This window comes from Pollicipes pollicipes, unplaced genomic scaffold (assembly GCF_011947565.3).
Source record: "Pollicipes pollicipes isolate AB1234 unplaced genomic scaffold, Ppol_2.1 Scaffold_7231;HRSCAF=8579_pilon_pilon_pilon, whole genome shotgun sequence".
NCBI lineage: Eukaryota > Metazoa > Arthropoda > Thecostraca > Pollicipedomorpha > Pollicipedidae > Pollicipes > Pollicipes pollicipes.
The window spans coordinates 5,151,807-5,172,435 of NW_023597034.1; the positions used below are offsets into that span (position 1 = coordinate 5,151,807).

General features: G+C 46.2%; 1 protein-coding gene across 1 annotated transcript; it reads left to right on the forward strand.

Moving 5' to 3' along the window:
- The first annotated feature begins 12,429 nt into the window (after positions 1 to 12,429).
- On the forward strand, positions 12,430 to 15,442 carry LOC119109458 (ovalbumin-related protein X). Its single transcript, XM_037233083.1, has 3 exons — positions 12,430 to 12,613; positions 13,528 to 13,712; positions 14,198 to 15,442. The coding sequence occupies exon 3, from the start codon at positions 14,331 to 14,333 to the stop codon at positions 15,159 to 15,161; it is 831 nt and encodes a 276-aa protein (XP_037088978.1). The 5' UTR covers positions 12,430 to 12,613; positions 13,528 to 13,712; positions 14,198 to 14,330; the 3' UTR covers positions 15,162 to 15,442.
- The last annotated feature ends 5,187 nt before the right edge of the window (positions 15,443 to 20,629 follow it).

A 20,629-nucleotide genomic window follows, 5' to 3' on the forward strand; every position in this document is an offset into this window, starting at 1 on the left:
TGGCTGCGAACGGGCGGCGCAGCACCAAATTTCGCATGGCTGCGAACAATGACACAGCGGATCGTCTGGCATACATATTTAGATGTAGCATGTAAGGTCGCTGACCTATGGCAGGTCAGTCAGGCCATGGTTTCAGCGAAGACAATTTCTAAGGGATCGTTCAATCTGATTCAACAACGGAGTGTTGGACGAAGCCATACATCTCTGAGATACTTTCTTAGGCAACACAACAATTGAATGTAAAAAGTACATTGACATACATAGGGTCGGGCATGAAGATCAGATTAAGGTCAAAACCAACCTGCTTTATTACTCTAGGGCTTCCTGTATAATGTAGCTTCTGGTGCTCATTTCAAATTTATTGGTAACGGGAACCACATTGTGCACCTCCCATAAACTTCTTAAATGTTAGAATGGGTCACTGACCTAAACTGACTCAGGTCAACACTTTCTTTTAGGCACATACTCTTTGTTGTATATTCAAATGCAAAGCTCAAAGCATTCTTGCATGATTTTGGTCAACATGACCTTTAAAAGGTCAAGCAAGGTCGCTGACATTTAGTAAACATATGAAATTTTACTTAGAACAGGTATCTAGGTTCTAGGAGCCCTTTGGAGACCAACCTGGAATTTGCCTTGTTTGGCCTTATTTGGCCGAAAGGTCGGTACGTCGAAAGGTCGGGACGTAGGAACCTCAAGCTTTGACCTAAGTGAGTTCACGAACAGGTCAACACACCCTGTGAATTTTGCATTTCTAGCTTTCTTAATTCCTGAGATCTCAGAGTAGGGTAAAATTGACCCCCCCCCCCCGAGCCAAGGGTATCCAACCGGCCACCTGGGCGCGTGTTAAGCAAACACGTCACTGAAAAATCCAAGAGAAACAACTCAAGTTTTCAAAACTATAGCCTGATTTCATTGAGGGACAATAAGGAGGAACCTTCATATAAATACAGCGGCTGTTATTTGCACTTGCAGCACATAACAGCACTTGGCTGTTGTTGCAAGGGTATGGTGCACTCAGTCTTTCTTGGTTTTGATACAAAAACATTTACCACAAATCACAGTCAATATCCATGATCAATGAAATGCATGGGAAACTGTAAGCCTATCACTGCCCAAGCCTCATTCTCCGGTCAAAACAGCCAGCAGCTAGTTACCAGCGTATCAGACGCGCAAGAGTTATCAAAACTGGAACAGGTGGCGGCCTAAATTTGGCTTATCAAAGTCTGAAGAAGATGCAGCTTACAACCACGACTGCGGGGCACTTACACTGTATGGTTTTCCCTTGCTACGAATGTTACTGTATTTAAACACATTTGCCATAAAAGCCTTTGTTCTGTATAATTTATTCATTTTTTAGGTATTTGTGGATGTGTGCAGTTCTGTATGAAAACATCTTCTCAACATATGACGTCAGTAAGGTACTAGTCAAAGATCGTAAGTTTCAATCTGCAGCTTTTGCCCATTGTAGAAAGAGTTCCTGAAAATTATGTTTGCAAGTTTTGGTTGTTTTTATGGACGTTTTCCTGCACAGGTAACAATATTTCACGGATTTTGTTGGCATTACTAAGGGTCACTGATATCACTGGAGGAGCACCTATTCATGGATAAAATATAATAGCTTTCCTTGGTTTGAGAGGCCGGCGCATACTTGTCTCCAGGTCGCAAGACTTTTTTCTGACGAATTATCTCAAGGTAAGGCTGGGAGTTTTATTTGACTGGGATTTATCAGCAATGCTGCCAAAATCCCGTCAATTCAGAGCGCATGATGCTGCTAAATGCGAGAGCATCTTGCATTCATAAATGTTACGTTAAAGATTACGGTTTTTTCGACCTCTGAGTAACCAAAAATGTCACATAGGGGGCAATTTTGGAAACCAAAGCAAACGATGCAACGGAGAACTTTGGACCGAAAAGATGCTGAATGTGATTGCATTCCGCATTGCGCTGGTTGCGGGGAGAGCGAGCGAGGAGGAATTTCTTTGATTATATTCCAGTCAACCCTGTGAGGCAAATATTCACAGGTCAGAAAGCTTAAGGGATCAGCCTCAGCCTCCAAGCACCACCATCTATGGCTCCTGCCAGACACCAGTAGCACAGGCAGGTGGGGGGGGGGGGGGGGGCACAGGGGGCGCGTGAACCCCTTAGGTTACGAGAAGCATAAATGCCTGTATGTCGACCACTCACCATCAATAACGCACAGTCGGCTCCATGTCGGCATGGGTGTGAGGGCCTATTCCCCAAGCAGGGACAAAGCAGCAGCCAGCGATTTACATTGGCCTGGGCCCTAGCGTCTGCCGGGATGACCTGGGTTGCACTTTCCGTAAAACCGAACGGCGTTGGTCACTGTAAAAAACGCCAGACAGCGGACCATTTGCGCGAGAGTGGCCGTCGTGTAACATTTACTCCTGGAGTATTTTAAAATTAAGTCGTACCGCTAAAAAAAAGCAGGCTGCCTGTATTTTACCCAACTCTGAGATGGTACTCCGGGTAACCTCACGAACCAGCAACACACACAAAAAACAGAGATTATATCTTTACTCATCAAGTTTCACCACCAAATTTAGGTCACACTGCACAAAGTTATAGAAACCAATCCGTTCTTATCATCAATCTAAAAATCACACAGGTGAGATTTACGCCCGGTTTTCTTTCTACATGTACGATTTGATGTCCTTAATTGTTCGCTCCTTTCAGATACATCATCATCTTTGTCATCACCAGTATTAGCCGCGGGCTGACGCTGCGCGGCCTAAGGAGACTGCGAGGCCAGGCGTCGAGCTTTTGATTTCCAAAAATTTGCGAGGCCGCATGTTCAAAACTACGGTGCATAAATTGCATCACTAATCGTTTCTGCCTAATTTTGAACATTTGCAGACAAACATGGCTCGGCCATGTTATACAAATTGTTGACCAACTTCTATGTACCATCTACCTTCGCAGGGTCCTAGTATCCCTGTAAAACCCATATAATATCCAGACGAAGCTTCTCAGTTCTATCGGTTTAGAAAGAGTCCGCTGGACCATTGTAAAATCGAGAGCGCCGTCGACCCATTTCATGCAGTCCCCTAGCACAGGATTTCTTCACTTCATTGAACATAATATGCAAACAGAATTTAACTGACGCAAGCTTCTGGCTTCCATTCCAACAATAGAAGAAAAAATGAAACAAAAATACTAAATACAAATTTCCCTCATTGACACATGAGCCATATCCGGTGACTTTTGGGGGTCCCCCTATTATTATATTTAACTATCAGGGGACCGTTTCTCAACTCGGTGCCCCTCCCTTGCCAAGATTCTAACTGCACGCCTGCTAAGCAGGCACCTTACCATTTACTCAGGGGTTCAGCATTTCGCAGCCACCTCTCCATTGGCTGCGAGGCCATACAGGGTAGCCACCCAATTCGCTGCACATCAGCATCGTATTCAACGTGGTGGATAGAGATCTGCCTCTAGGGCTGAAACAACGCAGGAGGAGCAGAACACATGCACAACCCGACCATTGTACCACCCACCGCCACTTAACATTGACCACCAAACCCTCGATCCCAGTACCACAGCTCGTCCTGGGGTGCGGCTAGAATCTTTTAATTTCCTCCGGGCTCAAGAGTATTTTAATGGTTTTCTGAAATAATCAATACGGGTGATATTACTGGGAAGATTTGACAATGACTCAAATATGGCGCACTATCGACGTATTTCCAGCGATACTTGGTGTAAATAGCGTTTTAGCGTGCTTGCGGGCAATGTGTATGGGGTCTTTACATTTTGGTCATAACCAGTTTGGTGAAGCGTTCACCAGTAGGCAGTAACGACTAACGAGTTAGTCAGATAGGCGTTAACTATTCTTTAATAGTAACGGGGAAGTATTTGTATTGTCAGAAGATGATTAAACTTGCCCCATGAACGGAAATATTTAAGATGCCATGTCCGAACTGTGCTTTGAAAGTTCAGTTTGGTTTATCGAATGGTCCTTGTCAATCTCACTGTGACAGCGATTTTGTGTGAATACGATCTTTGTTGCCATTTATTTAGCTACTTGTTGAATGGAGTGGGACCTCTAACAGACATGTGTCTGGCTCCTAATATTGGTTCCTAGTTCCCACTGGCTCTTTTGACAAAACAAGATGCTGGACGCTGGTTCCCACTGGTGCTTTCGACAGCACAAGGCTCTGGATCCGTGTTCCCACTGTTCCTTTCGACAAATCAAGTCACTGGATCCTGGTTCCCACTGGATCTTTTGACAAAGTAAAACCCTGGATCTTGGTTCCCACTACTTCTTTTGACAAAAAAGACCCTCGATCTTGGTTCTCACTAGTTCTTCCAACAAAACAAGACCCTGGATCTCGGTTCTCACTTGTTCTTTTGACAAAACAACGCCCTGGATCCTGATTCCCGATGGATCTTTTGACAAAGCATTATGCTGAATCCTGGTTCCCACTGGTTCTTATACAAAACAAATCCCTGGGTCTTGGTTCCCACTGTCAACAACACAAGACCTGCATCTTAGTTCCCATGAGTTATTTTGTAAGCACTGGCTTCAGCTCCCGGTTTCCCTTGTTTTTCTCTCAATACCAGCTCCAGGTTCCAATAAGTTCTTTGGCAAGCAACAGAAATACCAACATGCCATGAATACTAAACACCATGTCTCACAGTTCACACTAGTTATTTTACCAACACTAGACTCCTAAGGTCAAAATGTGGAGTACTCTCAAAGTCTTGGGACCTTGGAAAAATTGGCCTAAGAAGGTTACTCTGCACAACCCAAATACTTTGCTCTAAAAAAGCAGATCAGTACACCACAGACAAGTCAAAATAAACAGCATGCCCCGACTCTGTAACAATACACCTTTTCCAGAAGCCTGAGCACAAGGTTCAGGCAGATATAGACTCATTATGTGCATAATAAAGCAGTATCAATGTGGGACTTACTCTGGTCTGCAGGTGGGCTGAGCATGTGTAAAAAATTATTGCTGACCTTTGATGGTACTTGGTAACCTGTGATATTGGGATGGTTTTCTGGTGTTATGCATATATATATATATATATATATATGGTCACTTTAAGCAATCAAGCAGCTTGCTTGCTTCTTGGTAATCCATGTTATAAGTACTTATGGCTGAGCCAGAACTGGCTCACATTTTTTAGCTCCTTTGCCTGCTGATGCCAGGTCCTGGTTCCAAAATAACTTTTGACACCACCACAGACCCGGTAACATCCAGCCTGGTTCCTGGTTCTCGCAGGTTTTCAGGAAAACAGTGACGACTCCTTTGTTTGCCAAATCTCCACACCATTAGTGCCATAAGTTCAGTTTGCCAGAAACGCTCCTGCAGAATATGGTGGTAACTGGTAAATGGACAGAGGGAACATTCTAAGCTATTAACACCATGCATATCTTCCGAAGCCCGACGATTTCTAACTCCGCGGATAGACTGATCACGTCAGATGCAAGATGCTGAGGCAAACCACAATTCGGACGAGGGTATGTTGCAATGGTGAACTATTTAAGCATGGTGGAAAATATCCTATAAGTGTGGCTGAAGTGTCCAACAAGAACTACGGACTGCTGCCAGTTCCGTGCTGCTCTGAGCTCCACAAACTCGAGTTCATCTTGTGACAGTGCGTTTCTGTACATGTGTTTCGGATACTGAGCAGTGCTCATAAAGATATCGTGCTTTCAAAGGTACCGTGGAACAAAAGTCTCCACAAACCCCTGTTTGAATGAGGAGCGGGCCGCTATCCATGTTTTGACCACGTTTTGGCCACTTCTTTCTAGTCTTCGATAGAGAGGGTCATTGTAGGATCTTAGAAGAATTAGGGAGAGGGAGTTCGCCAGACACCTCTGCACAAATAAGAGATCCACGCCTAGCACTAGGAAGGCCTTGTTTCACCATCACCATCACCTGATGTAAGCCTTGTGGAATATCTTAAAGTGTTAAAACGTGCTAAAACTTCTGCTACATTTTAAAATTTGTCATGCATTTGCGTGCCAGTGTTGCAACTTACGTCCCTACCCTTCCAATTGGAACATCATAAAGCCTGTTTTGCCCATTTTTGTCAAGCATATTACCTCACCTATTTTTGTAGGTCATATTGGAACATCATGCGCATGAGCTGACCATAAGGGTTCATTTGTTTGGTTGCGTGTTGCGACAGGCCTGCTCAACATTGATGGACTCGTCCAAAGACGTCTGCTACATCTAGAAGTCGTTACTCACGAAAGCCAGATGTGAACGGCTCGACGATACTATCTTTATTGACCTTACACGGTGCATGGTCTATGGCGTTATATATCTCTAAATGACCTTGGAATAGTCTGCGCGAAATGGCGCATCGCGCATCGTTGCGAGCGTATAGTTCAGAAACTAGAGGCTTATGGGTCTCAATAAGTGCAGGACTGTGAGCCGCACCAGATGATTTCCAACATGGCTGTTACACTTCAAATCCCTATACAAATGTGCAACGCCCGCTTTGAGATTTTCCGAGGCCATTCCTGAAAGGTTTAGGCACAGTGTTGAGATATTGAGTTTACAGAGACAGGCAGAGCAGAGAGAGGCTCACATCGCTCTTACACATCCTGTGAAGGTTAATGTTTCTATTACTGACAGTTAATGATCTATGACCTCTTCCTCGAAGTCATGTTGGTGACATTTTGCTTCAAAGCAACAAATAACGCTTATTTTCCTAAGAATATGCGCTCCACATAGCGGTTCCAAAACTTCTTCCTTTTTGTATCACTTCGAATGCGATTGCTATTGCTTTATTGTTTTTCCAAGGAAAGGTCATCAATGGTCAAGCATGTCAGACTTTGAATTTTGACCAGATTTGACTTCTTGCAAGTTTTTCAGCTATTGGAGTTCGAACCCCTTAGAAAGTTAAACACTTCATTTAAAGAACCGCGTCTTTTCCTTAGCGGCAAATACGTCGGGCGTACAGGGAGGGCGTGTAGCTAAACCCTTCTATGCTCACGACTCAGTTTTTCCATGACCTGATTCTACGCATCGGATACCTCCTAGTATCGATTTTCAGTAAAACTGGACAGCCGCGTTACGGTAAGTGGAAGACCACACGAACCACCAAGTGGTGGTTGCCTTGAAACGAATCTAGATGACAGATAAGAAGATAAAAGACCATGGTCAAAACCAACCTATTTAATTGCTATCAGGCTCGCTGATTTCTCATTTCGAAATAAAAGGTGCTCACTTCAAAAAAATTGATAGGACCCGCATTATACATCCTCCATAGACATCTTAGAGGTCAGAATAGGTCATTGACGTATGATGACCCAGGTCGATATTTTGTTTTTAGGAGCATACTGCCAAGCGTTGTCTTTGTCGCTTATTCAAATGCAAAACTCAATGCAGTCTTGTATTACTTTGGTCACATGACCTTCAAAAGATCAAACAAGGTCCCTGACCTTAATGAGATTACAACCTTTTGGTTAGAAACAGTTATGTAGGTTCTGAGGGCACTTTGAAAACCAACCTGGAATTTGACCATGTTTGACCCTACTTAACCCAAAGGTTATGACCTGGGAACCTCGAACTTTGACCTAAGTGAGTTCACGTACAGGCCAACACGCCCTGTAGATGTAATATCTCTAGCTCTCTTAGTTCCCGAGATCGCAGGGGTCAAATTGACCCCCCATTCGACCGAGGGTATCCAGACGGCCACCCGGGCGCGTGTTAAGCGACAAGCCATTACAGCGTACTGTGATTTGTTAAGGTCTCATGCCCCGTGATTCTGCCGCCACTGGTGGTGCCAGTGTGTGGCGAACGTGGTCAGTCTGTTGTCTGCTGTAGCACAGACTGCTGTGTTCGGTCTGTGCCTGCCTGCGAGGCCGGCCGTGCTCGTTCCGTTCCTGTCCACGTAGCTGCTGTGCTCGAAACGTACGTGGTATCCCCATACAGCGGTGCTCGACCCATGCCTATCCACCTTCGACGCGCACGGTTTGTACCTATTTGTGGTGGAACTCGTGCTCGGTCCATGCTTGCTCTGCATTCCGGCGTGCTCAGTCCGCACCTGCCTGTGGGACCTGCCGTGCCCGGTCCGTATCTGTTCGCGGGGTCGCCAGCGCTCCGTCCCCATCTGTCCGCATCGCCATCGCAAGTGTCGAGCCACGTGTGTTGCGTTTTTGAGACGTTTATGCGCGTTACTATGTTTAAGGAAATGCCACACCCATGGGACACATTTTCAAAAAGAAAGAAAAAAAAACTATCTAGTGAAACCTCATGAACAGTTACGTCTTGTAATAGTACCTGGTAGTTCTACTGCAGCGCCGTCAAGACATGATAAGGATACCAGTTTTACTCAGTTGGAAGTCCAAATTACGATGCCAATGCTTCTGTCCTGCAATCGCAACCACCGTCACCATGGTAACCAGCGTGCACACCATTATTGGTGCGAATGAAACACACGTCTATGGTTGGTTCAAAGTGCAAGGGTCTGTTACCGAGATGCACTTTGGTTGATGTTTTAGTCAGTGCGTTGCATGGATTATGGGATACTCCCATTTCAAACGTCAAAAATCGCCTCGAAAAGAGCCAATGGTGAGTGCCATAGGAAAGAAACCAAGCCCAAAGTATGGCGCTTCGCTGAATTCGAAGGGTAGCTGCCTGATGTTCGCATATATCTTTGTCTAGATAGTGTTTCAAGCTGTGGTAGCAATTATTACACATACGTTTTGACAAAGTCTTGCGTTGCAGGTTTATTTTCTCTAAATGAATAGAATATAGAGTGCGCAGCATTCGCCGCTACTTGGTATTTGAGTCAGTAACTTGCGTAAGTGCATAGACGGATGCCTCCTGTCAGCCAGAACTGTACTCAGGGTGATGCACTTTACTTAACTTTGACTTGAGTTCTTAGCGGGATGGTTAAAGCGGGCTAAGCTCATTTATGACCAGGTTCCTGCTCCATTCACTGCCTGTACACTGCAGATAGACCAGATGCCACAAATGCTAATGGACACTCTTTGTAAGACACAAGTTTTTTTAATCCTGGTGCCGTTTACAACGCAACTATGCACCACACATATCTGCAGGCGCATCTAATTTGAATGAAATATGGATTTGATGGTGGTCACTTGTGCCTTGTCACAACAATATAGGCATCGTGGAATGCGTGCCTACTTCCATACGCGACAAATCTTCTTCCTTCTGCTTACATTTGTGGAGAACACAACAGTGCGGAGCAGTTGTGGACCTCTCCTGCAATGGGAACAGGCTGACGCTCATGCTGCAGATCTTCCTATGTATGCAGTTTAACGTGCTGTGTGAGAAGGCCATTGCACTGTGTGGGAAGGGTGCCAACAGGCAGAACCGGAAATCAGCTTCACGTAGCGTTTTGTACCAGAAAGCTAGGTTAAACTCCAGTCCCAAAAGCTTTCTTGTAGCCAGCTATCACCGCCGCCCAAACCCGAAGTGGCTCCGCACAGCAGCTAGATGCCAACACCACGTGATTCCACTCCATAACTTCCCCTGACTGATCGAACTTAAGCCCTTTTTGTGTCCATTTCATCGTTGCCTGGCTGTGTTTTACGGTTTTATCATTGTAAATGGCTAAAATCTGGCATTTATCCACGTTCCTGAAGCGTTTTGTAAATATACTGATAATGACGACGCGAACTGGCGATCCGCGGCTGGTTTCGAGTCTTGATGATCGTCAATGCCGACAATGAAAATTCTTTGGATGGAATGATTGCTTTGTGTTGTCTCGTGGTGGGTATCGTGTAGCACACATCTGTGTACACATCGTGCATCATAAATCTGGTATCGCGTGGCGTCAAAGGGGCGGGCACTGGGGCGGAGGAGGCTTAGCGGCAGGAGAGTGCCACCCTTGTTGCCTCACGCTTCGGGTTCTCAGATGGTTCGGGGGAGGTGGGTTTTAGGTAGAATACAAGCCAGATGTGGTCAAAATAGAAACGCGTGCTGGTTCGCGAAACTGCGTCTTCTCTCACCACCCTGGGCTGGCCTGCCGTTAGGTTCCTCCGTAGCCATAACACAAGATTCCCCCCCCCCCCCTCCTCCCTCCTCCTCTATCCCCCTGACCACAGCCAACAGTCAAATTCCGTGCCCCAGGTATGCATATTGCATTGTGATCAGTCGCTACGCGTACGTACCTGAACCCCGGCTTACCGCCAATCGAAATACCATCAGTCACTTCCACAGCTCTCCAACCCTTATTTTCATGGATGATCGTTTTCCATCCATTTCCCCCTAAATTACAGCTTTATCCGCTCCTGCTCGCGCGCACATGCTAGGTTTTCAATGCGGCAGGCAACCGCATCGCGGTTTAATATAAATATCTTAATGATTGAGACGCGGTGGAACATTCATGACGGATGTCCATGTGCGCCCCGCTGCTTATCATAATGAATCTCCCGCTAGATGGCAGGAGGTCCGCGCGCAGACGTAGAGAACAATACCTAAACCCAAGAATGGCCAATCCCGTACTGACTTGATACCTGACACAGCCAAACCGGAATGCAGAGCACGAAATGTATCTGTGGTGCCGTTCTTTTAAACCCGAACAACGTCAGCGATAGGCTGCTGAATCTCTGTGCGTTTTACACGAAAGGCAGCAAGCTCCAATAATTACATCTACCCCAACCCTAGGCATAGTTTCAAAAGCCGCGATGATGTGGCCCATAGATTGTTATGTGTACAAAGCATCATGGGCAGTGCGCGCGCCGGTGTGAACCTGGTTAATGGTTGACTGTATTTTGGAGTCGGTCACCACTCGTTTAGGCCTCCGTGGTAGCACGTGGGCCTCGTAACAAAAGGTGACCTTCGCTGGTTAAATACAGCTCCCCATAACACTGCCAATTGAGCTCGGACCAAAAAACACAATAAATTTACGATCACAATAACCGTAGGCTGTTTGCCAAGTTCCGCACAGGTGTAAGAACAACGAGGGATCTCCTACGTTGGGGGACCGTAGCAATTTTTAGGTACTTTTTAGAGGATGTTGGGCGGGGGGGGGGGCACGTTCATTTCTTGTACCTGTGCCTTTAGTAGACTATTCACTCCCCACGCTGAGTGAATTGTGATGACTTGCGGAATTTACCCTCGCAAAGCGCATGATCATGCTTGCCATTTAATTTTACCCGGTCGATGCTTGGGTATGTATACATACCAGTAATGAGCCTACTTGTAACGCTGCTAGTAGGAAAGTAGCCCCATGGTCAGGCTGCCTATCTCCAATAGTGTTCGTAGGAACGTATTAGCTTCTCACACAGATTGCGTTATAACGGCTTGGCATATGAACTTGCATTTAGCACGTCATGATACTGCCAATTAACTGCACGCATTCGGATGTTTGGTTATGCTCTCTTATCCTCAGCAGTTTGTTAATTATCGGTACGAAGGCAGTGCGATGTCTCAGTCGCCCATCTAAGGTGAAATTTGCGCAAACACATGTTAAATTTCGACGCCGATTTAACTGTAATGGGTGGCTGCATAATATTGCTAGGCATATAATAATAATCGACGTTAAGTTTTACGCGATTGGTTCTCTGGCCATATGCTGGTGCCGAAGACAGTTTATTCAGTATCGATATGAACGGGGCTCAATATTCTAGCAGTCCTATCTCGTCTAATTCTCTTGTGTACGTATGTCACTTTTTATGCTGTTGCACTTTAAGGCTGGTGGTATAGGCTTGCCAAGCACATTATCATACGCCACATCAAATCATACGAATCGGCTTGATGGACATGTGCACACCCCGTCAACATTTTGTTCATCATCTGTACGAATGTTTCCGATGTTCCGACTGCCATGCAGATTAACGCCCCACGGCTAGTGGCCGCGCTGCGGTGAAGTCTCGGCATCAGGAACATCACCGCCCTAAGAGAGCGGGTGAAAAGTCGACCTATGACAAACCCCATACACGGCATTCCCCTGATTTCACCTAATATGATACATCATACGTTGGCTTGATAATGTGTGGATTATACGCTCTTATCAATGCCGGATGGGCGGTGAAGCCTGTTCTGAACATTTGTGTGCAATATGATCTCACATGACTTCAAAAGTGTAAATCGCAGTCTGAGAAGTAAACGTTGACCATACAGTCTTCAATGCTAACGTCATCCAAGTCGGCAATCCAGTTGGAGACGGAGCGAAGACAAAAAGCGCTTGGGAAAGACCTAGATTTCTCCATCCGGTTCGGAAACCCTTGCGCTTTACTGCGTTACAAAATGTGCAAACACCCAGCGTCGATCACGTGAAAGCCTTTTAGCTTCTTTGTCCTCATTCAGGGGTCGTCATATTTTGCCTGCTATGGGTCACACGTTGGTGAGTGCCAGTCCGATGGCGGACACAGACATTTCCATCAATCACACATGTCGTTTAAAGGTCGCATGACGCCACCATCTGGTGATCGACACTCGCTCATACGCTGCGACCGCTCAAACCGCTGACAGTTGGACTCCAGACGGCAGCAGATCCTCTGCTTGACCCGAGCTCCATGGAGTGCGCTCGTGCTGTTTGACGCTTGTTAATCCGGTCGTGTTGAAGAGAAGCTGGGTATTTAGCGATCACAAATCCACGTCTCTACGTCAATCTTTATCCACAAGCCATCGCTTTGGAGTCATGTTTCATTCAAAGCAAGGTATGTACGTCCAAACTAGAGGCGCGAATTTTGAGCCCGCAGGCCCGTAGGGTGTGGGCTTAAAGAGCTCGCGAGCTGCTTTTAGCGGGCATTGCCGATAACATCGCGGTACTGGCGAGCATTGTACATCTTGATCTGATCGCACTTGTGTTTCTTCACTCAATCCTTAGGTCTAACTAACAATTGTGAATGAATTCCAATAGAAAAGCAGGTACTTTTTCGCAAAAAATGGTTTAGGAAGATACATTTGTCAGCGTTTTGACAGCTATAAAATGCATGTCATTTCACTAACAGATAAGTTAAGACATTAGGTACCTTGAAGAGTGGACTCTCACGGTTTAATGACTCTCAAACATACAATTTGGTATAAATACTTATTTAAGTTCTGAGAGGATAAAATCTGGATGCATCACTGTGGTGCCTGCTAATCATCAACAATGTCCTGGAAATTGTTTCCATGGCGTAGTCTTATGTGTGAGGTCATCCATGTTCATCTTTCTATGCAAAAGTTTCGTTGTGAAGTCAGCAGCATGGCTACCCTGAAGTACTTACTACCTTTGGGCTTTTGATGGTAAATTCTGTTTGCATGAGACATGCCAACATGCGTGCACATTGAGGACTGTGGTCATCATAAGAACCGAGGTAAACAAAAAGTCCGTATTTATTTTTACATTATTAATGATTGGCATTGGATGCGATCGTTAGCTCGTTAGCTCTCGTATAGATTGGGTCTCGATGATGCCAATGCCAGCATGATATTGGCGGTGTTTTTTTAATCGATATAATTTCGGTTGAGATTCTGTTGCCGATGCTTTAATTGCTATCAAGGACATGCTGCGTACAGAATAACACCACATGCTAAGACATGTTGAATAGAGGTTTGTTTCTCAATAAAACCATCATCCTGTTGGCAGGTACCGGATGTATTTTGCTGATGGTGGCTACATTAACTGGAGCCTGTGTTCCAAATGGCCTGGACCTAAAGCTGCTGAAGGTATTAACGAAAGATCTGAGCAAGAACCAGGCCATCGCCCCGTTCGTCATGTCCACGTTGATGACACAGGTCTGGCTGGGAGCCAGAGGCAGCACCAGAAACGAGGTACGTGCGCGGTAATGAGATCTATACACCGTACTACTGACATAGATCGTATACGAATTGACGTACTGACACACACTTTCCAGTACACAAAAATGCTTGGAGCGTGTTGAGAAAGATGGGCAGTGACAATGAACGAGAGCCTTCAACGGCGATGTGTTAACAAGGACAATTTGTGTGACCGCTGCTTTACCTGCCAGACAGCGTTTCACACCCACGGACGCAAATCGGTTAGTGTAAGTTAAACTACCCATGTGTAATCTATTGTATACTTCATTTATTTGAAATTTGTTTGTTTCCGTTTTCGAGCAACAAAATAAGATGTAAGTCCGCGAATAAATTGAACCATCTTGAACAATGGCATGTTTTCGTAATGCATTTTTGGGGATGAAAATATCAAACATCCGACTTGACCAACGCGTTCTGATGAGTAACACCCACACCTTTTAATCCTATAATTACATTTTGTGTGGTTCTCTTGTCCCCAGATGACGACGGTCCTAGACATAAAGACAACAACTGGATGCAGCTTTTTAACAAGTTACCAAAGTGCCATCAGAGACCTCAGCGACGGTTCCAGTAGCATCACTACCGGTGTCTTTAATCGGATATACATCAAACATGGCTTCAGCGTCAAGTCGGCAATTTAAGGATCTGTTGCAAAATCACTACTTCGCGGGCGTGAAGAAGTTTTCATCGGCGGCGCAGGCGGCGAAGGAAATAAACTCCGATGTTGCTACGGTAACACGAGACCGCATCAAGAAACTTGTCTCACCAAGTGCTCTGCAAGACGCTGTCATGGTCCTAGTCAGTGCCTTGTACTTCAAGGGCTTGTGGCTGACTCCGTTCGACATGACCGTGAAAGGACCGTTTCTCACGGCATCAGGAAACAAGCAGGTCGACATGATGAAGCTTAGAACAAGAGTGCCGTATGTAAAGATGCCTCATTTTGATGCCATTTCCCTGCCGTACACGGACAAAAACTATGTTATGCTGATCTTGCGTCCACTGACACGTAACATGGCTGCCGTTTCCCGTCTGAAGGACTCCCTGGACATCCTCGACGTCGCCGAAATCATGAAGCAGATGTCGCGTAGGCCCGTTCAGATAAGCATGCCTCGGTTCAAGATAAACACAAATTACCAACTGACGCGATCTATGTCCCAGTTGGGCATTCGTAAAATATTCACGCCTCAGGCAGACTTTGGGAACATTGCCGATGAGCCACTGGCCGTCAGCAATATCATCCACAAGGTGTTTATGGAGGTGACAGAGAAAGGTACTGAGGCTGCCGGGGCAGGAGCCGTCATTTTCGTGCTCACGTCCGCGAGCGTGCAGCCTCCACCCATTCAGTTCAAAGCTGATCGTCCATTCTTTGCCATTGTCTGGAACAAAAAACACAAGATCAACTTGTTCTCTGCGTATATGGGTTCACCACCAGTGTATGACTAAGATTCTGCGCACTGTTCTGAGACGAGACATATGACACGCATCCGAATCATGTGAATCGCATTATACATGCCTTTAGCGCAGTTCATGAAAGGACAACTCTGGATATGGTTGGGTGCGACAGCGAAGCCTAAAGGCGTACGGGCTGGATAACCAAGTGGAAAACTATCTGTCTGTTTTGACTTCTTGGATTTCCATGAGGTTGTGTGGGGAACTGTGATCAAAGCAACCTGCACTGGCGTGGTAATCAGTGTTCTTAGCAATATATCATATTTCGAAAACATTATCTGTTTGTCACATTCTGTCACACATTAGTTCGGCTTTGAACCATGAAACAGAGACCATCACCGAAAGTATGCAAGAGCACGTGTATATGGCAGAAAATAACAGTTTTTAATCCGACTTGATGCAGAAATGGTAAGGGTTCTGTATGCCGGAAAGCGTCCAACGGCGTTTTAGAATCCTTAAAGGAGAGGTTCCCCACAGTTCTAAACGGTCATGGGATGCATGCGAAAACTGCACGGAGTTTCCATAGCTTTTGGTGGTGGAAGTTTTGGCAATGAGTGTTAAGAGCCGCATCGCACGCAGCTGGATTCATGGCTACCGAACTTCATGCTGCCACCGGCTTTTGCCAGCCAGCCAGTTGTCAGTAGGCAAGATATGTCCCGCAAATGCGAGAATGTGGCATCAGAGCAATTCACGGGTTGGATAAATCCACGGAATGTGAATCATTATGCGGGCCGGGCTGGCAGGGGTGGTAAGTGTACTTTTTGTCGCCGACCAAATTTTTGGAGCAAACATTGTCGCCAGTAGCGTAATACGATATCATATGACAAATTGGTCATTTAGTCCATGCTCAGTACCGTGACCAGTAATCAGGCTATCACCAAAAGCATCTTTCATCACTGCCGCTTTCAATGTCGTGGACATAATCGAAACGTTCAGTCATACACTGCCCTTGAACAAATGTCAGGATAAGTGGCGCTGCTAGGAAAGCAGGCACACCTGCCCTAGACTAATCAGATAGCCCAATCACAACATGAGGTTTTTTCCACCCTCGGGATTTGCCGCGGCCTCACGTTTAAACTCGATCTACGGCTGGATTTACTTTTCTCGACCACGAAAAAGAACAACGGAGGACCTCGATTGCCAGGGTCGCAGATTGCATAGTAGATCCCGAATCAGTAGCAAGCGTCACTAGGAATGACGTCAGAAATGAGAGCATTCACGAGGCCATGCCTGCTTATGAAAATCACGTTTGCACCTGCAGCCCTATCTCAACCGTCATCAAATTATCCACCATACCTTAGGCATGCTTCAAGCCTGGTGCGACATACTTTGACTGGTAGGCGCCTTTCGCAGTGCTCCAAGAAGTAAATTGTATGGAACTTTGACAATAACTTTACATCAGGCGGCTAGCTCGCTCCCAACAAGTTACTAGCCCTGGCAGGAGGGGTGAGGGTGGGCGATGCGAGCCCCACTACGGTTTTCTGAGGACACCAATGCGGCATATCGTGCAGTCTTACTCAAATATTTGCTTGCCTCTGGGGCATCCATTGTACATAAGTTGACACCCAAAAAGTGCCCCTGGAAATTCTGGTTTTAGAGAAGCGATGTTTTGACGACCATTACAAGGCGATTCAAGGCCGGCGGGTAGAAAGCGACGGTCTGCGGACCGCGCGCGGAGCGTTGGCACTGTCACATAAATTAAAGATATCGCTAAAGACAGTTCACAGTTCAGTAAAAGGTTAAAGTTGTTGGTTGCCATCCTATTTTATTTATTTTATATATCCTGGCGTTAAAATCAGCATCTCAGATTACGAAAACATCAACTGTTACAGCAGAATGGTATATTTCATTACCAGCATGCAATCATTGGTAGAAATTCAATCAGGAAGCCAAAATTGCCCTTTATATGCAAGTAGCATGCAAATGTAAAGATATCTGTGTTGTTTGTTATGCATAATGTAGGAGTATTAATTCAAACAATTTCTGTGGCGCTACCCAATATTTATGCTGGGCTGGGCCCCCTCAATGCTGATTCCTACCGCGAAACCAACATTTTTGGCTGAAAAATTACAAAGGGATTTGAAAAAGCTGTCTATGACACAAAACTAGCTTCCTGGACTTAACCTATTGACCATGATCCATGGATTGCTATCTCCCACCAATGATGCATAAAAGTTGGCACTCCTGTCAACCACCACTACATTGATTTCTACTACAGTTATCGCACACCACGCGTCAGGCATCACTCACGCGCGTAAACGGACACCTAAAGGCACATATCACGCTCGGATATCGGCCATGATGAGCCCTTTGTGTTGAGATTTGGCCGCCGACTTTTTATAAGAATAGAGTCGCTTCCTGACACTTGATGTGCGATGTCTGTTTAATTGAAATCGTTTGCGTGTATAATTGATGCGCGATGTGTGATGTATGTTTACTTTAACTCGCTTGCATGCCTGGATGAAGCGTGATGCGTGATGCCTAATTGTTTGAATTCGTTTGCATGTACACGTTCGTTTGCGCATTCTGATACTTAGATAGGCACTGTTTCGTGGTAATGGGTGGCAGACGCTCTTTGTTTAATCCCGTGAATGTTGGTGTACTGTAAAAACTGTGGCTTGTTTGGAAAAAAACCGAAAAATCTAGTAGAATTTTTGGGAGGCAATTTTGAATTCATTTCTGCTATTGTCTCGACAAAGGCATGCTGCCGAAATATCAACCCAACTATATCTTTATTCTCCTGGTTTTTCTCTGAAGAATAAGGCAAATGCCACTGTCATATCTATGTGAATAATGTTCTTCACTAATGCACCCAACAACTTACGAAATATGCCGTCCAAAAACATTTTTGGCACCAAGCTTCACGTGAATATATGCATTTTGGTTTCCGATCTTATCCACCCAGTCGGCAGGTTTTACCACCCCAGCAGATTGGATCAGATCAGAAATTACTACCAACACATCGATGAGGAATGGACCAGATTTTTAGATCGGTTAGCTTAGACGGATTGAAAGGATTGAAAACTAATCAAATACAAATTTTCATTTAATAGCCCCTGGAATGCTCAATGATGCACACTGAACAGTGCGGCAGCTCAGGGGGTGAGGAACAGCGCCCCGCTCAGGGCGAAAAACGCTGACGAAAAAAAAACGCTGACGTCACTGACGTTTCACCCGAGGTACTCGAGATGTGTCGGGCCCAAGCCAATAAAATTGACATCACGACAAATGGCCTTCTTTAATGGCTCTTGCCCAGCCACGAGGCAGCATGTGAGAAACGGTGCCTGGTGTTCTCTAGAACACCAGGCACCGTTTCTCACATGCTGCCTCGTTCGTTCTGTTCGTTCGCTGCCTCGTTCGTACAGAGAACACGGCGAACATAGAATGATAGGCGTGAACGTCGTGTACGCAGTAGGGTAAGACGAAAATATAAAACCAAGGTATCCGGGACCAAAACGCGCTTGCATCCATGTTTATAAACCAGAAGTCGCGACCAAAAGTGCCATTTAAATACTTTAGATTGGGCGCATGGGTAATTTTCAAGCACAAAAACAGCCGCCAAGCCTTAAAATCTGAACTGACAAAAGCTCTGGGCAGAGCAAGATAACGGTGCGTGATGTGAATCTAAGTCATTTTTCAGCAGTCGGCGCCGGGGGATTACAAACGACGCCTGACTGCTGTGTGTATTTCATTGCCGACCATCGAAGAGCATCACGCACATAGATATTGCCAACTCCATTATAATCTTAACCCTCGCCAACACCGATCGCGAATATTGTCGATACGCTCGTCCTGAAAAGGTGCACCTGCAGTGCATGGTGACGCACAACAAATCACTTACCGCAGACATCACCGAAAAACCGGCCTTAGCGCTCACGGTTCATTATAAGCTCGTCGTAACAGTTCTTCCTTGTTTCCATCACTGGCACATCGGTTCTGATTTGGGCTTCAGGCAGTATCAGCGTACAACGCCAGCTGTGTCCCACCTTTTGTCTGCTGCTTGGCTCACCTTCTTTACCTATCTTGTGATTCTCCGTGCATGGCGGGGGCTGCTGAGGTCCTCCGGGCCTCTATGGAAGCAGCGATGTCCTAACCTGAGATCTCCGTAGTCGGTGGTGGCCCATTTGCATTTTTCCAAATAAGGATTTACTGGTGCTACTACGCATTGTCACATTTGTCAGGAGTGATCAACAGCCTTTTGTCATTGGATTCTTGTTCCTGGCATCTTTTGTTGCCGCGTCCCCTGACCCAGCCTGGATTAGCTTTGAGGCACCGCCAACATCGTGGGGAAGAGCACTGAGGGCATGAGCCCCCTTGTCTTATCAAGCTGTTAAAACCACATCGTCTGTATGAGAAATACCAGATCACCGCTTCGTTGCATAAATTCAGGCTTCTAAGCTGCTCTGTGCGGGTTGTGCGACCCCGCCCTCGCTGTCTTCCGAGCTCTTCATCTGACTGGATGCCGGGGGACGTCACGTGACTGCGGGTCTCCCGATTCGCCGGGGGTCAAGGGTCGGCCGCTGAGGCGGCGGCAGGGACCCGACGCTCGCAAATGCCAGTCGGTTTTTGGATGAGTTTGCGGGAGTACATCGCTGCGTTCTCTTGCAAATGCTGTAACAACAAAAACTGCTGTTGCTTCTCACTGGTGCGTTAAGTCCGGGACATATAGTGAAGCCAATGGTGTGTGGGTGTAGGTGTTGGGGGGGGGGGGGGGGTCAAAGGTGTGGGAAGGGGTGGATGTGATCCGGCTGTCTGTGACAGGTGACATTTCACCTGTCAGGACGGAGTCGGCCGGCTGACTCCGACCGGTGTTGCCCAGTCCCCCCTCCTCCCCCCGAGGCGCGGCGCCATTCAGCCTTCCATACCAGACACGCTTGGACAGGGACGAGTGTCAACTGCGTGGTTCGCCCCTTCAGATCATCGCTGATGTGATGTTTGTCTGCACCGCGCCGTCCCCCAGGAAACGAGACAGTACATTGTGGTCGCGCAAGCTGTCTCTCTCATGCTATCCGTTAGTTACCAATGACTTCAAAAACGCAATGTTCTCCATTCTTGTGCTTCTACCTCGGTGTCTTGAACCTTTGGGTGTCGTAGCCCGAAAGACATTACCTGGGAGAAGCACGGCCGTGGAGCGACACGGAAGAGTCGTGATTTTATCACGAGCCACTCGTGATAAGCTAGAGGGCGCGAAACCATGACCACGACGCCTTATCATTACTCTATTTTACTGGAGTGACAAAAAGAGGGTTGTTGATCTGAGGTGGCGCAGAGAATGTCACACTGCACAGTCAATAGGTTTTTGCTCTCCCACGAAAATCTCTTACTTCCAAATACTGCGAGGGTCAAATTGGTCGCGTGTATTTTTCCAAATCACTCGCTACTACCCAAATACGTGCAACCAAGTGTCAGCAAAGACAATGTAAGAATGGCAAAAACAAATATTTAAAAAATGCATACCTGGG